This window comes from Pogona vitticeps, chromosome 12 (assembly GCF_051106095.1).
Source record: "Pogona vitticeps strain Pit_001003342236 chromosome 12, PviZW2.1, whole genome shotgun sequence".
NCBI lineage: Eukaryota > Metazoa > Chordata > Lepidosauria > Squamata > Agamidae > Pogona > Pogona vitticeps.
The window spans coordinates 19,929,055-19,947,946 of NC_135794.1; the positions used below are offsets into that span (position 1 = coordinate 19,929,055).

Here is an 18,892-nt window from a genome sequence, read left to right on the forward strand (position 1 = left end):
AACTTGTCATTTTTAACTCATTTGCTCAGGAGGCATCAACAAGTGAGAGTGTAGAGCCACCAATCTAGGTTTTTTAAAAAGACCTCTAAATTTAATGTGAACTTGCTGTAATAAAATAGGGCACAAGGGAGTACTCTGATCCAGCTAATAGAATATTGTTCATGCTTGCACCATTCCATGGTCTATTAGCAGAAAGTTCCACGTGCTGTTCCCTGCGAGATAAGAAGTCTGCTGAATTGAAAATCTGGAAAATTTTGAGAAATAGGTATCCAAACAAAAGTAGCTATTAGAAAGGAGTAGGTTTTAAAAATATATGCAGGATGTATCAAGCAGCAAGAATCCAGTGCAACATTAAGTATGATTCTGTCTTCTCTGATTGATTTCCATTTATTTAAATATGTTATATAAAATTCTTTTTCATGGTTGTAAATGGAATGCTAGGTCTTTGGTGGATGATGGGGGAAACACCCTGCCCTGTATTTATCTTTTCGTGTGACCCAAATGAAATAACTTTAAATCATATTTTACACGGTGGTGAAACATATGGATCAGTGACACCTACAGCAACAGATGTTGCAGTGGGAGTTTTTGTTCAGTGCTCCAGTCAGTCATGCCTTCTGTAAGAAAACTCCTTTGCAGTTCCTCTTTTCCCACTTCCCACTACACTACAGTCACTTGGCACTCTCTAATCATTGAGTAGGCTAAGCTGTCACAGAGATGTTCCAGGTTTTCATACTTCTCTGGTCCTCTCCACTTAAAAAAATATTTTTGGGGGGGGGGATTCCCATAAGCCTATAGATCAGTGGTTCCCAACTTTGGGAACCTTGGGTTGAACCACCCAACCACCTTTGGGTAACCCAGGTGTTCTTGGACTGCAACTCCCAGAAGCCTTCTCCACAGGCAATGCTGGCCAGGGTAGCTGGGAGCTGCAGTCCAAGAACACCTGGGATAACCACTGCTGCAGATAATGGCCTGTCTTAACTGGACAGTACTGGTTGGCTATGTAATGCTGTCTGAAGGCTTCTACGTTTGTGGTCAAAAGCCACAAACTCCACTATGGTTAGCATAGTGAGTTGCAACTAGAGTAGGCCTATTGAATCAATGGAACTTACGGAATAATTCACTCACCAAGTCCCCACTGATGCGTTGGGCCTACTCTAGACGCAACTTACTGCGGTGAGCAACAGGATTTCAGGCGATGAGTTGAATGAACCAAAGTGTGAGGATTCTTTTTGAGCACTCAAGCTAAGATTCAGCTCCTGTTAAGAGTACTGCAGTTTAACTTTACAGAGAGTTGGATATATACATTCATTCAAAAGCATAATAAACACATTCTTACCATTTAAAGAATTTTAATGTTTGCTTTAAAAAAATGATCTTCAGCGACCATGTAAGCCAAGATCTACGTATCTGGTATTCCTACTATCAGTATAGTGGTGTGAGCTTGTTGAAGACCTACGATCTTGCCACTTGGAGAAAAATTCTGAATTTCCCTTCCTATGTTAGACCGTAAAAATGATGGGTCACTCTCCCACACCCTCACCCTCATTATGGCAGAGTTCCTCACATTTTTCTAGTTTCACGGAGACCCTCTGCTATGATTTGTCTGCTCCAGAACTGTAGATGATTCTGTAATGCACTGTAGGGGCATGTACTTGGCACACCTGCTGAGTTGTGCCACTCCTAAGTGGGAATTGAATGTTTGCCCTACAGCAGAGGTGTACAGTTTTCTGGCATTGCAGTGGTGCCCTGCCTCCCCAGAATCCAGGGGAGCCTTGATTTTCTTGTTGCTGTTAAAATACTGTTGATTCTTCTTCATAGAGAGAGTTTTTCTTGTTTCCTGGCAGTATTCTGGAAGTGTGATTTTTGTCCGTGCGCCATGTTTTGCTGTAAGCTTTTGGTGGCAGCAGTACACAAGGGGCCTGTAAAAAATGGCCAGGGGATGCATGAATCCCATGCACAACATGTTTCTTATCTTTGCCCTAGAATATATCACTACTTTCCTTAGGCTTTGTGTTTTACCACCAGTTGGTAATCGTGAGTTAAAAAACAATAGGTGAATGTTTCCCTGTCTCTCCTGAACCTTTTCTGAACATTCTTGATAGTTTCACTGAGAAGCCCTTGATTAACTTCCAGGGACCTCTGTGTTCTTGGTCATGTTACCACATTTGCATAAACTCTGATGCAAGGAATGATTAAAAGATATTGGTTGAGAATACCTTCAATAATGTAACGTGTGAAGCTTCCTCTTTTTGTCTTTAAAATGGGTTTCTTCTTTTTCTTCTCTTCCTCCTCTTACTACTTTAGGAAATGGCTTTGTGAGCTCACGAGCTTCACCGGGCCTGCTTAGCAGCAGCAGCGGTGGGAATGGCCTAAGCAAGGTGATGCCTACAAAGTCCCCCCCCTCCTCCTGGAGGAGGTAACCTAGGAATGAACAATCGCAAGCCAGATCTCCGGGTCGTCATCCCTCCGTCTAGTAAAGGCATGATGCCTCCACTGGTAAGTTTGTGGCTTCATTTTTGTACACCCCATGCTTTTAAAACTGTTACTGTCAGTGGATCAGGTCCGTCTGCATGGATAAAGAGGTTACCGTAGGCATGATTCAGACGCCTGTCGTGGAGGGTGCATGTCACATGAATCAAGCATTGGGTTCTGTTTTGGAAGCGACCCTCAAAGCTTGCTCCTCCCTGAATCATGTCTACAAGGTAAATTGTGAACTGGGAATTCCTGCAGTTATTTGAACAAACGATTTTCCTAACTCCAGATATTGAATGGCCATGTCGCTCTGCACCAGTTTTTCAAAAATATGCCCCGTTTCTGTGTTGTTTCTGTAGTCTTTGTGTATATGAGCATGTTGTTTATACACCTTCCCCTGATAAGAGTCACATTCAGTGAAGTTTTTGGAGAACACGTCAGTATATTCTGTTTTCCAGAGAGGACAGTAATCTGTGAAGTAATAATGTTTGCTCTGCTTTGAACATTTGGAGACAATATTAGTCTTACGTTTCCTTCTGGATGACTCAGTTGAGTTTTACCAGAGTCAAGGCTTCCAAGTGATTCTTGAAAAGCAAACCCCGTGCTCTACTCAGTGCTGTTAATCTTCTGCACAAAAAGATGGGAATTTAATTTGTTTGTAAATAGAATAATACTAAGAACAAAAAGGTCCTGGGTAGATGAGACCAGAAGTCTCTAGTCCAGGATCTCATTTTGACCAGTGGGCAATAATACGTTTCTGGACATGAAAGCAAGTGGCCTCCTGTGTTCTTACTGCTTCTTGCCTGCAAGTGGTCGTGAAGTAGACTGCTTCTGAACACAGAGGCTGTATTACCTGGATTGCATCGTGACTTAACAGCTGTGATTAGACATTCACTATTAATTTTGTATAGTCTGCTTTATAAGTTTGACTGAGCCAGTGACCACTCTCCTATCTTGCAGCAGCAGTGTTCCTAAATTACACATGTTCTAGGGCAATCCAGATGTTCCTAAATTGCATCTCCTTTCAGCCACGAAAGCTGAGGGTGAGGTGCACTGGGAGTTGCAGTAAAAAAACATCTTGGGAGGCCATGGTTGTTCTCCCCATTCTAGAGCTTTCCCTATTGGTATCCGGAGTCCTGTGTCGCTTACCCTATCGCAGGTCTGCACCAAAAATAGTAAATTCTGTATTGAGTCCCACTGCTTTTCAGAACTGGTTTTTATGTTATTGTCAATAGGAAAGAGCAAAGAACTGTTCAGGTTACCGGAATTCTGACATGGCATCAGAGCTGGAACGAAGTATTGCTACAGGAGTTTAACCCGCATAATTTCAAGGATCAGGAAAAAAAATACACATGTCTAATGAAGGCTTAGATACTTGAGATGTTAGGGGCTTCAAGCCAAACTATCCAGCAACAGCTGCCTGGGCTGCTAATTCATGAATTGGAAGTACTCTGATGCAAGACAGAATTGCACCTTGTCGCAGCTGTATAATTCCCATATATTTTTTCCTTCTTCCCTCAAAGCATTGCAAAGCTCTAAATCTCTTAGTTTTCAACTTGGCCCACCTGGTTCTTCAGCATTAAACAATGGAGTTGTTGATTGCTAGAGCTGGTTAACAGAACCAGTGTTGACTCTCATTTTAAAATAATACACTGACATCACAAATGTATTTTCCTTGTGAGCACAGTGAAAACAGTGTGTTGCTGTTGACAAAGGATTGGGGCTACTTGTAGTTAAAATCTGTGTCAGACTGGCCAGCCTAGCTTCGTAAAATTGTGCTGTCATACATGATACAGTGCTACTGAATCACATTGTAAATTCAAAATACTAGCAAGGCTAAATATAGCTAGCTGTTCAAGTACCAGCATGACTCTTTCATTCTTGAATGCTGTCCTATTCTTAGTAACTTTATTATCCCTCTTATTTGCTGAGTACAGTCGGAGGAGGATGAATTGGAGTTGGTGAGTCTGGGTTCCTACTTGGTATGAGACATAAAAAGCCGGAGAGCTTTCATGTTAACTGTGGTGTAACTTTGACCAATGTTCCCCTTATTGCAGAGAGATCCTTTGCTTGGTTTATCACAGTCTTCCATGTGGACCAGTAGAGCATAGCAAATTAATAACCCTTACATGGAAAATTACTCCTTTAATGGACTGTGTTGAGAAAGGGGAACATTGGGAGAGAACCTCTAACAGCAACTGTCTGTGCATATTGAAGAATGAGGAATTTTTCTTAACTGGTGTCTCATATTGTTTCTCACACGCTTTTACTCAGATAAGGGGCTTTGCTCATAAAGTCCCTCAAATTATAATACAGATTCTGTGGTGCTCTTTTCCTTCTTGGAGATTACATCATTCCTGGTGAAGTCACCTTTCTAGAGATGAAGTTAATTTCATGCTCTATAAGAGAAGCAAACCACAAGGGGCTTCCCTGTTTACCAAGAGAAATGTACAACTGCAAGCTAGTTCCCTTTATTGGGAAAACCATGTGAGCTTTCTGAAAATATATTTTGCAAAACATTCTATATGATTTAATCTCTGGGAAAGCTAAGATCCACATTTTGTTGACTAGAAACTGGCTTCCCTTGTAATGCGATCCAGATAAATTTTTAGCAGTGCAGCTGATGCAGTCATTTCAGAAATAACTTCACCATGAAAAATGTATTGGCGAGACCAGATTTTTGAAGACCTATTAGCCTTTTTAAATAATTGAAACAAAAACCTGTTGCTGATATGGGCTCTTTGCATGAAAGCATGTGATTGCTGTGTTCTTCTCACACTTCTCTTGCGGAATGCATCATATCAGGTACTGTGCTGTATGTTGACGCTCAAAATGTCATGGCTAGGACAAGCAGCAGTGCGGTTTATCAGTAAGCCATTGCCTCTGTGCACATATATATGAAGTAGTAGCAATAATCAAAAGCCCTGTAATTTGTTACACCTGTACTCAGCTTTCTGAGAGAAATCTCTTTTCTGTAGGAAAGTGCAGAAGTAACAAGGGACACTGAGCAGAATTTTGCTAACAAAGTCACTGTCCTGCAGTATTTGAGCCTCACTCATATTGTTAACTTTGTAGATCGCATTTTGTAGTTAAACTGCCGATGTCTCCTATCAGTTTTTCAAAATAAATTGCTTTGGTAAATTGATTCATTTTCATCTGTATAGTTATTTTTTGCTTGTAAATCTCAAGACAGAGCTTTTCACCTACACAGTTATCCGATGAGGCAGATCAAAGTTATTCCCACTTTATAAGTACTGTAGTTGGAAGTCTTGAGGGTAGGTCAGCATTGCTTAGCCTGTGATTTAAACCAACATTCAAGTATTATAAGGAAAGGTCTCCCCATACCCTGATTCTGAAATCACCACTTCATTTAATTTTCTTTAATCTGTTGTAATGACTTTGTTCTAATAAACTAAAATGATAGGATAATATGCAGCTCATGAATTCACATAATGGTACAAAAGGAATTCATAGACTGGAGGAGTGGTGAATTATAGAATTGTGCTGCTCGTTTATGGAATTGATGCAAGCTAGGCAGTCCTACTGTTTTAGCTAATTGCTACTTTGCATTTTATAACACTTAAGTGCGTACTTCTTAGATTTGGTATATGTTAATGCTTTGCTCCAAACTGTACTCTGTGTGTGTGAGAGGGGGGGGGGGCTGAGATATTTGTTCCACTTTTCTACCCAAGACACAATTTAAAACATGGTGTGCGTGATGGACCACATCTGTCTGCATTATTTGTTAGGGAGAAAAGGGCCTGTATGGTGAATCTGTTAATATGTCAACATTAATGTGGAGTAGTTTTCAGTTTCCATAGAATGACAAAGAGTGATTTGTACTATGCATGTTGAAGGAGGGGAACGCCCCCTGGTGGTGCGCTGCCACTTCTGGGGAAATATGTATCTAGCTAAAGAATAATAAAAAAGACCCCCCTCAAACAATTAGGTCATGTTTTCATCACTGAAAGCCAAAATTAGCTCTTACATTCTCATGCCCCAGTCGACCTCCTGACCCAGCTATTAGGCTGAATTGGTATTAGTTTTTTAAAGATTTAAAGCTGTTTAGACAATTTCATTTTTCCAACATCTTAGCAAAATGACTGAGCAGCCTTTGATATGTTGACCTGAATTTAGTCTTGGGTCATCTCTAGAAGCTTCTCTTTCTTTAAACGAAGCCATGTCTGAGACATACTGTTAGCATGGAGGATAGCTTCAGAGAGTTGCATTTTTATGTGTGTGTACTTTCCTTTTGATGTAGTTCAGTTAATAATACAAGACCGGTATATGCTCATTACTCTGTACAGTACCACTTATGTGCATGGTGTGTCATGTTCCCAGCTGTCATTTGGAGGCAGATTTTATGGAATGGGAGAATAGGGTGGGAGAAAGGCACACCTACCTTGAAAAATCTAATACAATGGTTGATAAATATGGTAGCATTTCCTCCCTTTATTCTGTATACCTGCTCTTAAAAGATTTCAACCACTATCCATAAGGAAAAAAAGTGTTTCAAAGTTTGATCTAGTTCAGTGTCTGCTTAATTGTGCTCTATTTTTATTTATTTTCTGTGTCTATTCTCTTAACTACTTACAGAACACACAGCGGTTAAGCAGTTCTCAGTCTACGCAACCTCTTGCAACACCTGTTGTGTCCGTGACAACACCAAGCTTGCCTCCACAGGGACTGGTGTATTCTGCTATGCCTACAGCCTACAATACTGGTACGTTGCACACCTCTTGGATCTTTCATTCCCCCCAACTTCCTTTGAAAAGATTACAGAGCTTTAGCGCAACCTTGTCTGCATCCAAAGTGCTTTTTACACATGAAACTATTTAAGGATATTTGCTTATTTCCAAAGTTGCATAGCCTTCCTTTCAACGGCTCACTGACATTCCCAGGGTGACTTATAAAAGTGTAAAAAAACAAGTTGCAAAAATGCATTCAGTGACACAACACAGGGTGAAAATTCCAGTTAATGGAAAAAATAAAAACCAGTAGTTATTGTTATGTGTTGGCAAGACTGACTTATGATGACCCCCTAACAGTGTTTTCAAGGTATATGAGATTTTCAGGGAGTACTTTAACATTCTTAGCTCCCAATGAGTTTCCATAGTGGAGTGTGATTTGAACACAGGTCTCTTGAATCCCAGTCCCACATTCTAACTAGTACACCACACTGGTTCTCCATAACAACAGAGTGCTTAAAACCTGAGTAAAATAATATGGGTAGCAATGCTGGCACCAGAAGAGAAGAGATGTCCTGTGCCCTCTCATCTGTGGTCAAAAGTAGGACACATGATTATGTAATCTTTCCTTCTGCAATGTGTTGAGCAACTTTCAAGGTGCCCTAAAAAGAACACAGTGTGAACTCTGCTGGGCATTCATTTGAATGGCATTGCCGCCCGTAATAAGAAATCTGCAGCTTCTTCTGTGTAAGTTAAAATGGCCACATTGGGAAAGCTCACAATTTAAGATAAAAAATTCAAGAATTTCTTTCTTTTGAAAAAGGGAAGTATTTTCAGAGGACTCTTAAAAAAAGAACAAAGGATACATGTTAGTTTAGTACCTCCTGTTTATGATGTGAACTTTAGTGTCTTTGTCAACCCTGTTTTTCTTCTAGCAAACCTATCATCTTTGGCAAGGTAGTATTGGACTTGAATGATACTGTCCTGGGGCAGCATTTGGTATGACTTATCTTAAGCACTTACTTCACCAAATTTGGTGAGATGAGCTCCTAGGCAGATGCATAATCAGGCAGCACAAAGCTTTAAATGACTGTGTCTAAAAGAATACACAATCCTGAAAAGGCCTGTTATATTTGAAAGGTTTTGTCATTCCGTAATAATTTTATAGGTAGTGTTGGATCTTTAGGCCTTTTAAAATAGGACTTAAATCTAAGTGTCAAGCAGCATCCCATTAAACATACTGTGGTCTTCTAGTGTTTTTGCCTTCTGAGTCTACAGAAACTTACTTGATCTCACTTTTCTGATCTCTTAGCCAATTAATTCTGATATTATTTTTTTAAAAAAACAACAACCCTGAAATGTAAACTGTAGCTGTCTCGCAGGAATATTTTTTTAAAAAATTATCTTCCCAAGAGACTGTGTAATATATTAAATAAAATGTATAACTAATTAAGTGTTAAAAATGTTTGCCGCTATCTTTTGTTCCAAATTTGAAAGGAAAAGCGAGTGATAATGAGGAACTGAAATAACTACTCATGAGTGAATCAGTACTGATAACTAAGCATTATACCCTGATTTTTTTTAAAAAAGGCAGTATCAAATGGGTGCACCCATGATTTGTTTGTGTAACTTTTGAGGGAAATGTAAAAGTCAGCCACAAAGACAGCATAAAATGTTTTTCTGATGAGAGGGCAAGGTCCTCCTTCCTCTCTTATCTGCAAAAGGCAACTAGACCAGACCTTGTATCCTACTTCAACATGGGCAAGGGAATATCATTCCCCATTACAGCTAGGGTGAGCAGGCTACCTCAAGGAACAGGGGTTAATAGCCCTATCTCGCAACATCGCACTGGCATTTCCTGCCCCTCAGCATGTGCTGATTCTCCCGTATAGAAGTGCTAGTTCTGGTCTTTTGTTCTGCAGTGCATAAAATGAAAAATGGGTCTGAAAAGCTAAACTGCAGGCAAGCCTCCAGTCCTGTTCCTTTGCAGGATATAGTGGAGTGTAGGAATGCTGTTTTAAATGGCTACTGCATTTGCATTGGTCCTTGCTTTAACATTTATAATATGTTGAATTTAGTTTACTTCAGGGAATGGGTCAATGTGTAAGTAATGCATTAATAAGAAGTTACATAATTAATTTTTTTTAATTGGGAAAAAACTCTCCACCTAAAAAAGTCCGTTAAAATCCGCCTAATGAGTACAGTGGTGCCTCGCATAGCGAGGTTAATCCGTTCCGGATTAACCATCGCTATGAGAAACATCGCTCAACAGAACAAAAAACCCCATTAAAACGCATTAAACTTGGTTTAATGCGTTCCAGTGGGCCCTAAACTTACCGTTGAGCAGAGCTTCTCCATAGGGGCGGCCATTTTCGGGCCCTCGCAAAGCGAGGGCGCGGCGGGAAAAGTTGCGGCGGCCATTTTGGAACCACTGATCAGCTGTTTTCCCCCGCTTCGTTGTGCGAAAATCGATAAGCGATCGTCGCACAGCGAAAAAACGCCATAGGGGCCATCGCTGAGCGAACGCTCCAGCGATGGCCCAGACCCCCTCGCTATGCGAATTCATCGCTCAACGCTAAGCGAGGCACCACTGTAAATTGTTATCCTCCCCAGCCACACTGTTTGTGTGATAATATTAAACTGTGGAAAAGGATGATATAATTTCATGCAAAACTAAGGAGTTATGAATAATCTTGTTACTTTTAATATGCGAGTTCCAAGCCCTGGGTGATAGAGTGCACCGTTATTACTATAGCTTTTTCCCTCTCTCCTCCTCATGGGAGTGTACATGTGATTCACGTACCATTATCTGAATTGCACTGAGAACTCTTGTAGTTTGATCTTCTGTTGACTTGTAGGTCAAAGATGGTTAATGCAGAGACCCAGGCCTTTGTTCATGTGTCAGCTTCTATCCCACAGGAACCCCTAATGGTGCAGTTTGTTATGTTAAAATACTTAACATTTTAATTTCATTATGTCAGCCCTACTGGGATACTTTTGGCTGAATGTATGGTGGCCACATGCCTTGGAAAACCAAAACAGATGAGATGCAGCCACAGGTCATTTTGTAAACTTTATTTTAGTACGTTCTTCCTGAGGAGGCTCCAGAACTTCCGAGAGATCATATATTTAAGGCAGACTGCAATCCATGTTAGTTGGATACACAGCCTTCAAAATATCATAGTAGTTGTAGTTTATGCTGATATAGGATGGAACCTGTCTTATCAAATCTTGATTCTCTTCCCAACTTGTTCTGCTGGCAAAAGTTCAGTTTCTAGATTCTCATTTTAAAATGGTAGAAAATAAAGGCCCCTATTATTAGTATCTATATTTAATCATTCTTTCTAATAGCCAGCTCTGGTGGCTGAGTACCTGTCAGCACACTTTTTGTCAGTTCATAAATAAGAGAGGCCACCCTAAAATAAAGGTTTCTGCATTTTAAAGGGAAATCTTAGGTACCCAGAAGCATACAGCTTGGGAAAATAATGGTGGACGGGAGTGTAGAAATATCAGAAGAGCCCAGCAAGTAGTATATTGTTCTGGGACTTAAGAAAATAGTGATAGGATGGGATAGAGAGTCTAAAGAAGCCAGATGTCATCACACACCTTAGTCTTGTGGGCTAAAATCCTGTTGCTTCGTTCCACATGCAGAAGGCAGATGGTGTAATATTCTATCACTTCCAGCTATTCTTGAGTTAGTTAATAGTATGGGATCGCAGTCCTTCAAAGCCAGGATACCATGGTGTATCTGAGAGGATTCCCATATATTCATGTCCTTGACCCTAAAACAATTAGAGCTACAGTAGTATCAACTCTTGTATGAGTTAATGAAAGCTTAAATTCTCTGCTTATGTGCAATGATTTTCTTTCTTTCTTTCTCCCTTTTCAGATTACTCCTTGACTAGTGCAGACCTGTCAGCCCTGCAGGGATTTAACTCCCCAGCAATGCTGTCATTAGGACAAGTATCCGCCTGGCAACAGCATCACCTAGGACAGGCAGCCCTCAGCAATCTTGTGTAAGTAGGAACACACACACAGACACACAGACACACACAGACACACACAGACACACACACACACACACACACACACACACACACACACACACACAACTGTTCTGTTTGGTATGCACACAGACACACACACAATCTTGTGTAAGTAGGAACACACGCACACAAACACATAACTGTTCTGTTTGGTGCACTCACACACACACACACACACACACACACACACACACACACACACACAAAATCTTGTGTAAGTAGGAAAACACACACCTGTTTTGTTTGGTCCACAAACTATGTTCAGGCTCGACCTTACTGGTGAGGTTCAGTGTTCTTTACCTTTGCCTTTCACCAGGTTGGATCTGTATGGATGCATTTCTCTGAGTTTGGAAAGAATTTTGTGGGGAGAACCCTATGCTCACTCTTGTTCATTCATTGGCAGCACATGGCTTCCTGGATGCAAACAGCAACATTATAATCTTTCCCTCATTTGAATATCTGACCCAGGCGAAATAGCACTGAATGGAAGGAGCAGCAGAAAATACCGCTTTGGGAAGTCACTTTGGTGGGGGTGGGGGGAACTGTTATGTACAACCTTGACAATTTTTTACCCTAATCATCATGTTAACAAGTAGACTGGGAAACATGCAAGGCACAGCACCCTCTGCACCTTCTGTCTTGAAGCCGCTTCTGCAGGTTGAATAGGCCAGTAATGTATTAGTGACTAAAACACTGTTGAGCAACTGGGTTCTAAATATTGCTCAGTCCTCTTCCTCAAATGATACCATGGCACAGTGCTATGATTTTGACAGTAGCTTGTTACTCTCAGGTTATTGCAGTTTTTTGTTGACTCATAAAATCCCCTGAATCTGCGGAGCAAGAGTATTTGTTCTGCACAATCAGTGATTATTACATTTACAAGTCATGGTAAGCCGTGGTTTGTGTTGGTTATAATTTGTTGCTTAACCTGTCAGTCATCCCTTAGACAATGATGACGATGACAACAACAAAATGCAGTTCGTCTTCTCCGTTCCCAGTCTGTTTCTCTTGTGTTCTGTTTGTCAGTTTTTGTTTCAAGATAGACAGTTGAGAAGATAGGCCAGAGACAAGCCATAGTTTGGACAAAATAAGTTATGGTTTAAACAAGCCAGAGTCTATAATAGAAAAGAAGGGGGGAAAAGAGGCTTCTCGTTGTGGTTTGTGGTATGATTTCTGACTGGTTTGTTTGGACACATTTTTGACACCACAACAAAAGCACAACCTGGCTTAACGTCACTTTTGTATTGAGCTTTGATAAGTGATATTATTTTCTCCTTGCCTTATTGCACTTCAAATTGTATTCTTCTCGATGCAGAGTTGCACCTTTTTTAATGTATTCTTGCTCTGTAAATTGTTATAAAATAACTTCCTTCTTCTCTTTCTTCCCTTGCCCCGACCTGACTTCAATTTTTATTAGGGCTGGAGGTCAGTTATCTCAGGGTTCCAATTTATCCATTAATACCAACCAAAATATTAACATAAAGTCTGAACCTATTTCACCTCCTCGAGACAGAGTGACGCCATCCACGTTCCCGCAGCAGCAACAACAACAACAACAGCAGCAGCAACAGCCTCAGCAACAATCGCGGCAGGAAATGGGACGCTCTCCAGTTGACAGCCTCAGTAGTTCCAGCAGTTCATATGATGGCAGTGACCGGGAGGACCCCCCCAGGAGTGACTTCCATTCACCTGTTGGGCTGGGAAGGCCCCCAAATTCAGAAGACAGAGAGAGCCCAACCGTGAAGCGAATGAGAATGGATACTTGGGTGACCTAAGCCTCCGGTCCCTCCTTTTCAGTTTCCTTTTTTTTTTTTTGAGTTATCCCCAACGAACAGTCCTGACATATCTAAATTTATAAATAAGGACATGAAATAAATATTTATATGTATATACATACATGCATATATATCTTTGTATACATATATATGTGTGAGTGTGTGTAGGAAAAACACAAAAAGAAAAATCAGCAGGCACTTAATATCAATTCTTCGTATAGCTGCAGATGCCCCATGGTTTTAAAAAATGAAATGTAACAAAAAAAACCCTTATAGGTATTGGTCTAGTTCTGGCACTTAACCTGGACTGTGTTCCTTGAATAATGTATCTTGTTTTGCAGAAGACATGTACCCTTATGTAATCTACCAAACTAGAAGGCAGAACTGTGAGGGCTTGTTGGTAGTAGTGTTCCTATGTGTGTTTTCCAACAGCTGTGTGGTACCCTGTAGTTAAAATTACTCTTTGTAGCAGCAGAGCAGTAGAAAAAGAAAGCAATACTGTACATAGAATGATCTCTATACTACCCAATCTAGCATGGGTCTCTCTTGCATAAAGAGTGCATGGAAGAAGGGCTGGCATTATTATTAAAAAAACCCACACAAAACTGTTTTTGCACGTGCAAAAAAACTGGGTCAAATACCTTTTTTAACTGAGAGAGACAGACAGACAAACATAAAGTGCATGAAATATTCAGAAGATATTAGCCTAGAAGTTAGTCCATAAAGAAAATTTTAATATATTAAGTTATAATTGGAATATGTTTTAAAAGCTCTTTCTTATGTTCCTCCTACCTTTTTTAAAATATAGAAAAACAATTTTAGCTCATGTATATTTTTTATTAAAGAAGAGCATACCCTTCTTAAAAACTATATAGAAAGTTATATACAGTACTTTTGAACACATTCTGCTATGAGTTATTTATACAAGCCAAAGCTGTTCTGTGTAGCTTTTTTGGTAGAGTATAGGTCTAACTTGGTTTCTTGACTGTCTGTTTTTGTTTGCTTGCTTGCTTTAGGGAAAGAAGGAAAAAAAATCTTGCAGGCAGAATCTTGGGGAAAAATAAGCCATGAATACTTATTCTATATGTAAATGAAAATTTGAGCCAAACTTTGTGTATATAGCATCTTAAATATATTATCACCTATTGGTGTAAGTACGTATGTATTGTACGTTCACCAGATTTAAAAGTATATTTTTGTGGATTGACGCCGACTTGAAGAAAAAAAAGAAAAAGGCGAGGTCCTTATTAAGTAGAGTATTCACTGTTTTAATATTTACTATTTTGTTCAATATGCTGTACTTCCTTTTGGATTTTAATTAATATTATCCAGATTTTTTCAGAGAGTGTTTTAAGAAGGGGCCATCCCCCCTCACTGGTGGTGAATGTGTGTTGTTAAAATTGTATCCTTTTTTTGTGACGTATGGTAAAAGTTTCATTATACATTTTATAAATATATATATACATATATGTGTATATATACATATATAAATATATGTATAAAGATAGCAAAGTGATAATCCCCTTCCTCAGTTTCCTCCACAAAATTCAGCATTGAGTTCATACTGCATAAATAGAAAATGATGTTGAAACATGTCTTTTTTCAGGCATTATTTTAAAACTGCCTTGTGGGGTGGGGTGGGGGGACAATCTTGTTGCTGTTAATGTTAAAGTAATGGAAACATGCACAAAAAAAAGCAAAGAAGGGTGTGAAGTGGTGTTTGGGTTTAGAGCAAACTATGTTCTAAAATAATTTTTAAATTTTTTTTAAATCTTGGCATTATTTACAAAAAGTGGCCTTCCCCATTGTTGTAGAGATGGTTAATTGACTAATTGATTAACTGTTTTTGGGGAGGGAGTCTTAACTGTTGAGCTAAGAGGTGCTTTGTGTTCTGATGGTGTAAGTACTGTCTAAAGTCAGGAGGCTGCATGACATGTCTGCACCTCCAACATATATTTTATAACAGACATTTAATATGTACTCAAACCAGAAGGGACATGAAAAGTGTCTGGATTTTAAAAAATAATAACATGCACATTTAATGCAAATGGCAGCTGTTGAGTGGGTGACAGACAGTTCATGAAATTGCAGCAGCTTGTGGAATTAAACACCTTTCCTTCCTGCTGCAGTTCCGACAAAAAAAATTTAAAAATTAGAAAACACCAAAAATCAATATGAAATGAAACACTCCTTCAGAACTGTAATTTGCATTGGGAGAAAATTTCACACTAGTGATAGTGTGCATTTAAGCAATGTATTTTAATTTTAAATGGTTTTCATTTGAATTTACGTTTAAGGATAGATTGAATGTCACATCTAGGTTGAGTTAACTGTATTGGCATCTGAAAAGCCTGTGTCTCTCTGGATCAGGTCATACTTTTGTGTTACAAACTGCTTCCAAGTCTCAGTTATGTAAGCCGAGGTACACTTTGTGAGAGCTGGTGGCTCCATGCGTGTGTTGTCCAATCTGACTTTGTGTGGATGGGTGGAGGTGTCATTACAGAGCTGGATACCAAGAATTTGGCTTCCCTTTCTTTAGCCTAGAGATTAGATTTTTCATCGGAAAGAAATACTGACTTTCATGACCAGGTAAACATATAACAGGGCATGTGCAATTTTAATTCCTTGCTGAGAAGACATAAGGCTTTAAGACGTCCTAAATTCTCACCACCCTCTAAAATAGTAAACTAAGTTGGGAATGGCTTCATAGAAAAGTGCTCTGAAGTGAAAGCCATTCCCTGTTAAAAAAAAAAAAAAACCTCACCTATTCTCTTTCCTCTTCCTCTCTCCCCATGTAAAAACTCTTACATACTCTTCTTGGTGGATTATGTGATTTTAGTTGGCTGGGTTTTCATTTTCCTAAGAATTATGAAAAGGCATCCGCTTAATTTTAAGCGTCTAAATAGCCACTAGGCGCAGCTGCTCCTGCCTCGATCGTGTTGGCTGGAAAGCACTCCAGTGTGTTCTGTCCGCTTCCTCATCTCCCTTCAGGCCATCTTGTTTGCACTTGCTCAAGTTGGGACCCAAACCACCATTTCATAGATCCTTCTGATGCTTCAAAAGGGTATGTTTCCCAATGGGTATTTATGCACCTACATGAACTTTGCTGTACATTTGAATGGGAGTTCTTCATTTCACATTTACTGTCTGATTTCTTGTGTGCCTTAATGAGATGGCTTTGTTGACTGTATCTCAGTAGTCTTTATTCCTATGCAGGTTTGTATGGAGTTACATCACTATACATTTTTCTTAAGAAGAAGTAAGGCTTGACCTTTGTACTTGAATCGAGCCAACCAAATGTTTTACAAAAATCAAGCTTTCAAAATCAGACTGTTAACTCTTGGCCTGTCTCCTTGTTCCAGGATTTGGGTCATGTCCATTGTCTCTTATGGAAGACTTTCACATCATAAAAATCAAATAAAAACGGTGACCTTTTTCTAATAACACTAATAATGTAACTCTAGACATTTTGGAAGTCTTATACTTTGAGCTTATAGATAAGGATAGTTCCAACAACATTCAGGGTTGCTTGTGTTAACCTAGGTGCAGCAGCATCATGCACTTTTGCATGTGAGTCAGTGTTTCTTTGCTGTCATTTTGCTATTCGTTTGTACCAAATGCCTGTTTTTTTTTTCCACTGAAGTTGCAGGACCTGTAGTGATCTGAAATGATTTTTAAGTGGTAACAAGGTGTGTCATCCCCTACTTCCACCTCTGGTACTGCACTGTCTGAGTCTATTTCTGCCTTGCGTAACGAAAATTGTGCAACCAATTGGACAGCCAAAGCTTGAGGTCAGAGATCAAATAGGCGAGCATCCAAAGAACCTTCCAAGTAATTCCATGCACCAGCTGGGAATACGGGCTTATAAGCCTTTAGCAGCCATGCATGGCGAACCACTTTTGGAATTTGAGGGGGGAGTTTATTTGGTGGCTAGAGGGTGAGGACTACTATTTGAAGATGCTGAAAAATACTGGTTCTATACAGGCTCTCTGCATGATGCCATTCTCAGTGCTAAGTCCTAGCTTTTTAGTGACATATTTGAAGATGATCTAAGGTTTCAAACCTATGGTGTGGCTTTTGGGTTTATACTTCCTTGGGTCAAGGATTTTTTGCTTCAGAGATACTCCATGCTTGTGGAAACCTAGCCTATCAGGTACAGATAATTTTTCACAGGCAGAGGGCGATATAGGAAAGGTTGCTTTCCAAAGAAGTGACAGCGTCATGCTCCTTGTTGAGGTGCTGTAGCTTCTCAGAGGGCTTGCATGATGTGTCTCACGTTGGTTTGTTTGGTTGCTTGGTTTTTCCCCCCCTAATCCAGCAGCTTGTACGATGAGGCTGCTTGGAGATCCGCTTTTAAAACTAGACAGCAAAATGAATTTTAAAAAAAAGCAGATAGGGTCAGTAGCATTTAAGGCAAGATTGCACCATGAAATGAATTCAAGTTACAGAATGGAAGTCAAACATTGTGTATGGCAACATGGCAACACTGACTTGGCATGCTGATAGCAGATACTTCTTTTTAAAAAGAAGCAAGGCATGTAGGAAATGCTTTAGCCTTTAATTATAAAGGACACTAATGCATTGGCAAGTGTATTGTGCGCACAAGAAATAAATAGTAAATAAAGAACATAAATGACTCCTGCCAGATCAACCATGGGAAGAAGTTTGAAATTTAGAATGTGAAAGACTTAAAATTTTATTAGAATTTTTCCTCACTTTGCTGTGCAAGAAAACACTGCTTTGCTATATTTAAAAAAAGAAAAAAAGCTTTTTTTTAAAATAAAAAAATATATATGTACTTGGTAAATGTTTGTAGTCAGCAGTTCACAGACGAAGCTGTTTGCGGTTAAAGCCGCCTGGCGGCACAAGCTGGACTTTGTTGCCATCTTTGAGACGAATCTTTAAGGAAAAAAAATTAAGTTAATCTCTTTTTCCCTGAATGTGGTGTTTTTTCTTCAGTATACAATAAATATTCTAGTGAACTTTTTATCAAATGGTTAAGAAAATGCTAGAGGTTGTTGTAAAATATTTGTATCTTGCATTCACTAAAGTAAAAATACTGGCTTTTACTGTGTATTTCAGACTCTGTCCTATTTAGAATGACGTTTGCTTGGTTTGTGCACACACTGACCCCTGTTCCTCAGCCCGTTAGTGTCTGGTTTCATGGTTGTTAATCCAATTCTGCTTGCATGTAAAGTTCCATGCTTAGTAAAAGAAAGGAACTACTTATATATATTTGAATTTGGATTCTGCCCTACCTTATGCATTGGACGGATAAAATACGACAGAAGGAAGGGAAATTATTTCCTTCGGGCTCCATCTGAGCCACCAGAAGAAATAATATTCACAGTTTTCCATTTGCTCACTTTTAATTTTGGTGTACACAATGGGACTTTTCTCAACATACGCTTATTTTTCTTCATCTCTCTCTTGGGTTAGATGACCCAGAAAAGGAAAGAAAAAAAAAACAGGGCAGTGACATCCATTTTTTTCCATAGCTAGAACAGAGCACCTACTAAAAGAATTACTATAGATGAACCTCTGGGTTGTGGAATGCCTTTTCCCTGCAGATGTTTACATTAAAAGAAGATGTCTTTGTCGCCATGTGTCACTCTGCGTTTCTCAACTTAAACACACATATAAGTTTATTGCGTAGCACACAGGCCGTTGCAAAGTACATCAAATAAAAACAACACAATACAGTACAATTCAATACACTGTAGTATGAGGGAGGGAACTAAAACCAGGTTAAATATCTATCACAGCTAAAAACCTCTAACATCTTAAAAATACCATAGGGAAAACTAAGTGATGGCAGTTGAAAGACAATATCTGATGCCAATAACAAGCATCTATCGGGGAGAGGGGGCCCCAAAGGGTATATGAACTTAAATAACTGCTTGATTAG

General features: G+C 39.4%; 1 protein-coding gene across 1 annotated transcript in view; it reads left to right on the plus strand.

Moving 5' to 3' along the window:
* MEF2A (myocyte enhancer factor 2A) overlaps positions 1-18,060 on the plus strand; it is an 86,131-nt gene extending 68,071 nt beyond the window's left edge. The window contains 6 exon segments of the mRNA XM_078381121.1: positions 2,308-2,399; positions 2,401-2,499; positions 4,413-4,457; positions 7,072-7,198; positions 11,053-11,179; positions 12,627-18,060. Coding sequence (XP_078237247.1) covers positions 2,308-2,399; positions 2,401-2,499; positions 4,413-4,457; positions 7,072-7,198; positions 11,053-11,179; positions 12,627-12,984 — 848 coding nt within the window. The 3' untranslated portion in view covers positions 12,985-18,060.
* The last annotated feature ends 832 nt before the right edge of the window (positions 18,061-18,892 follow it).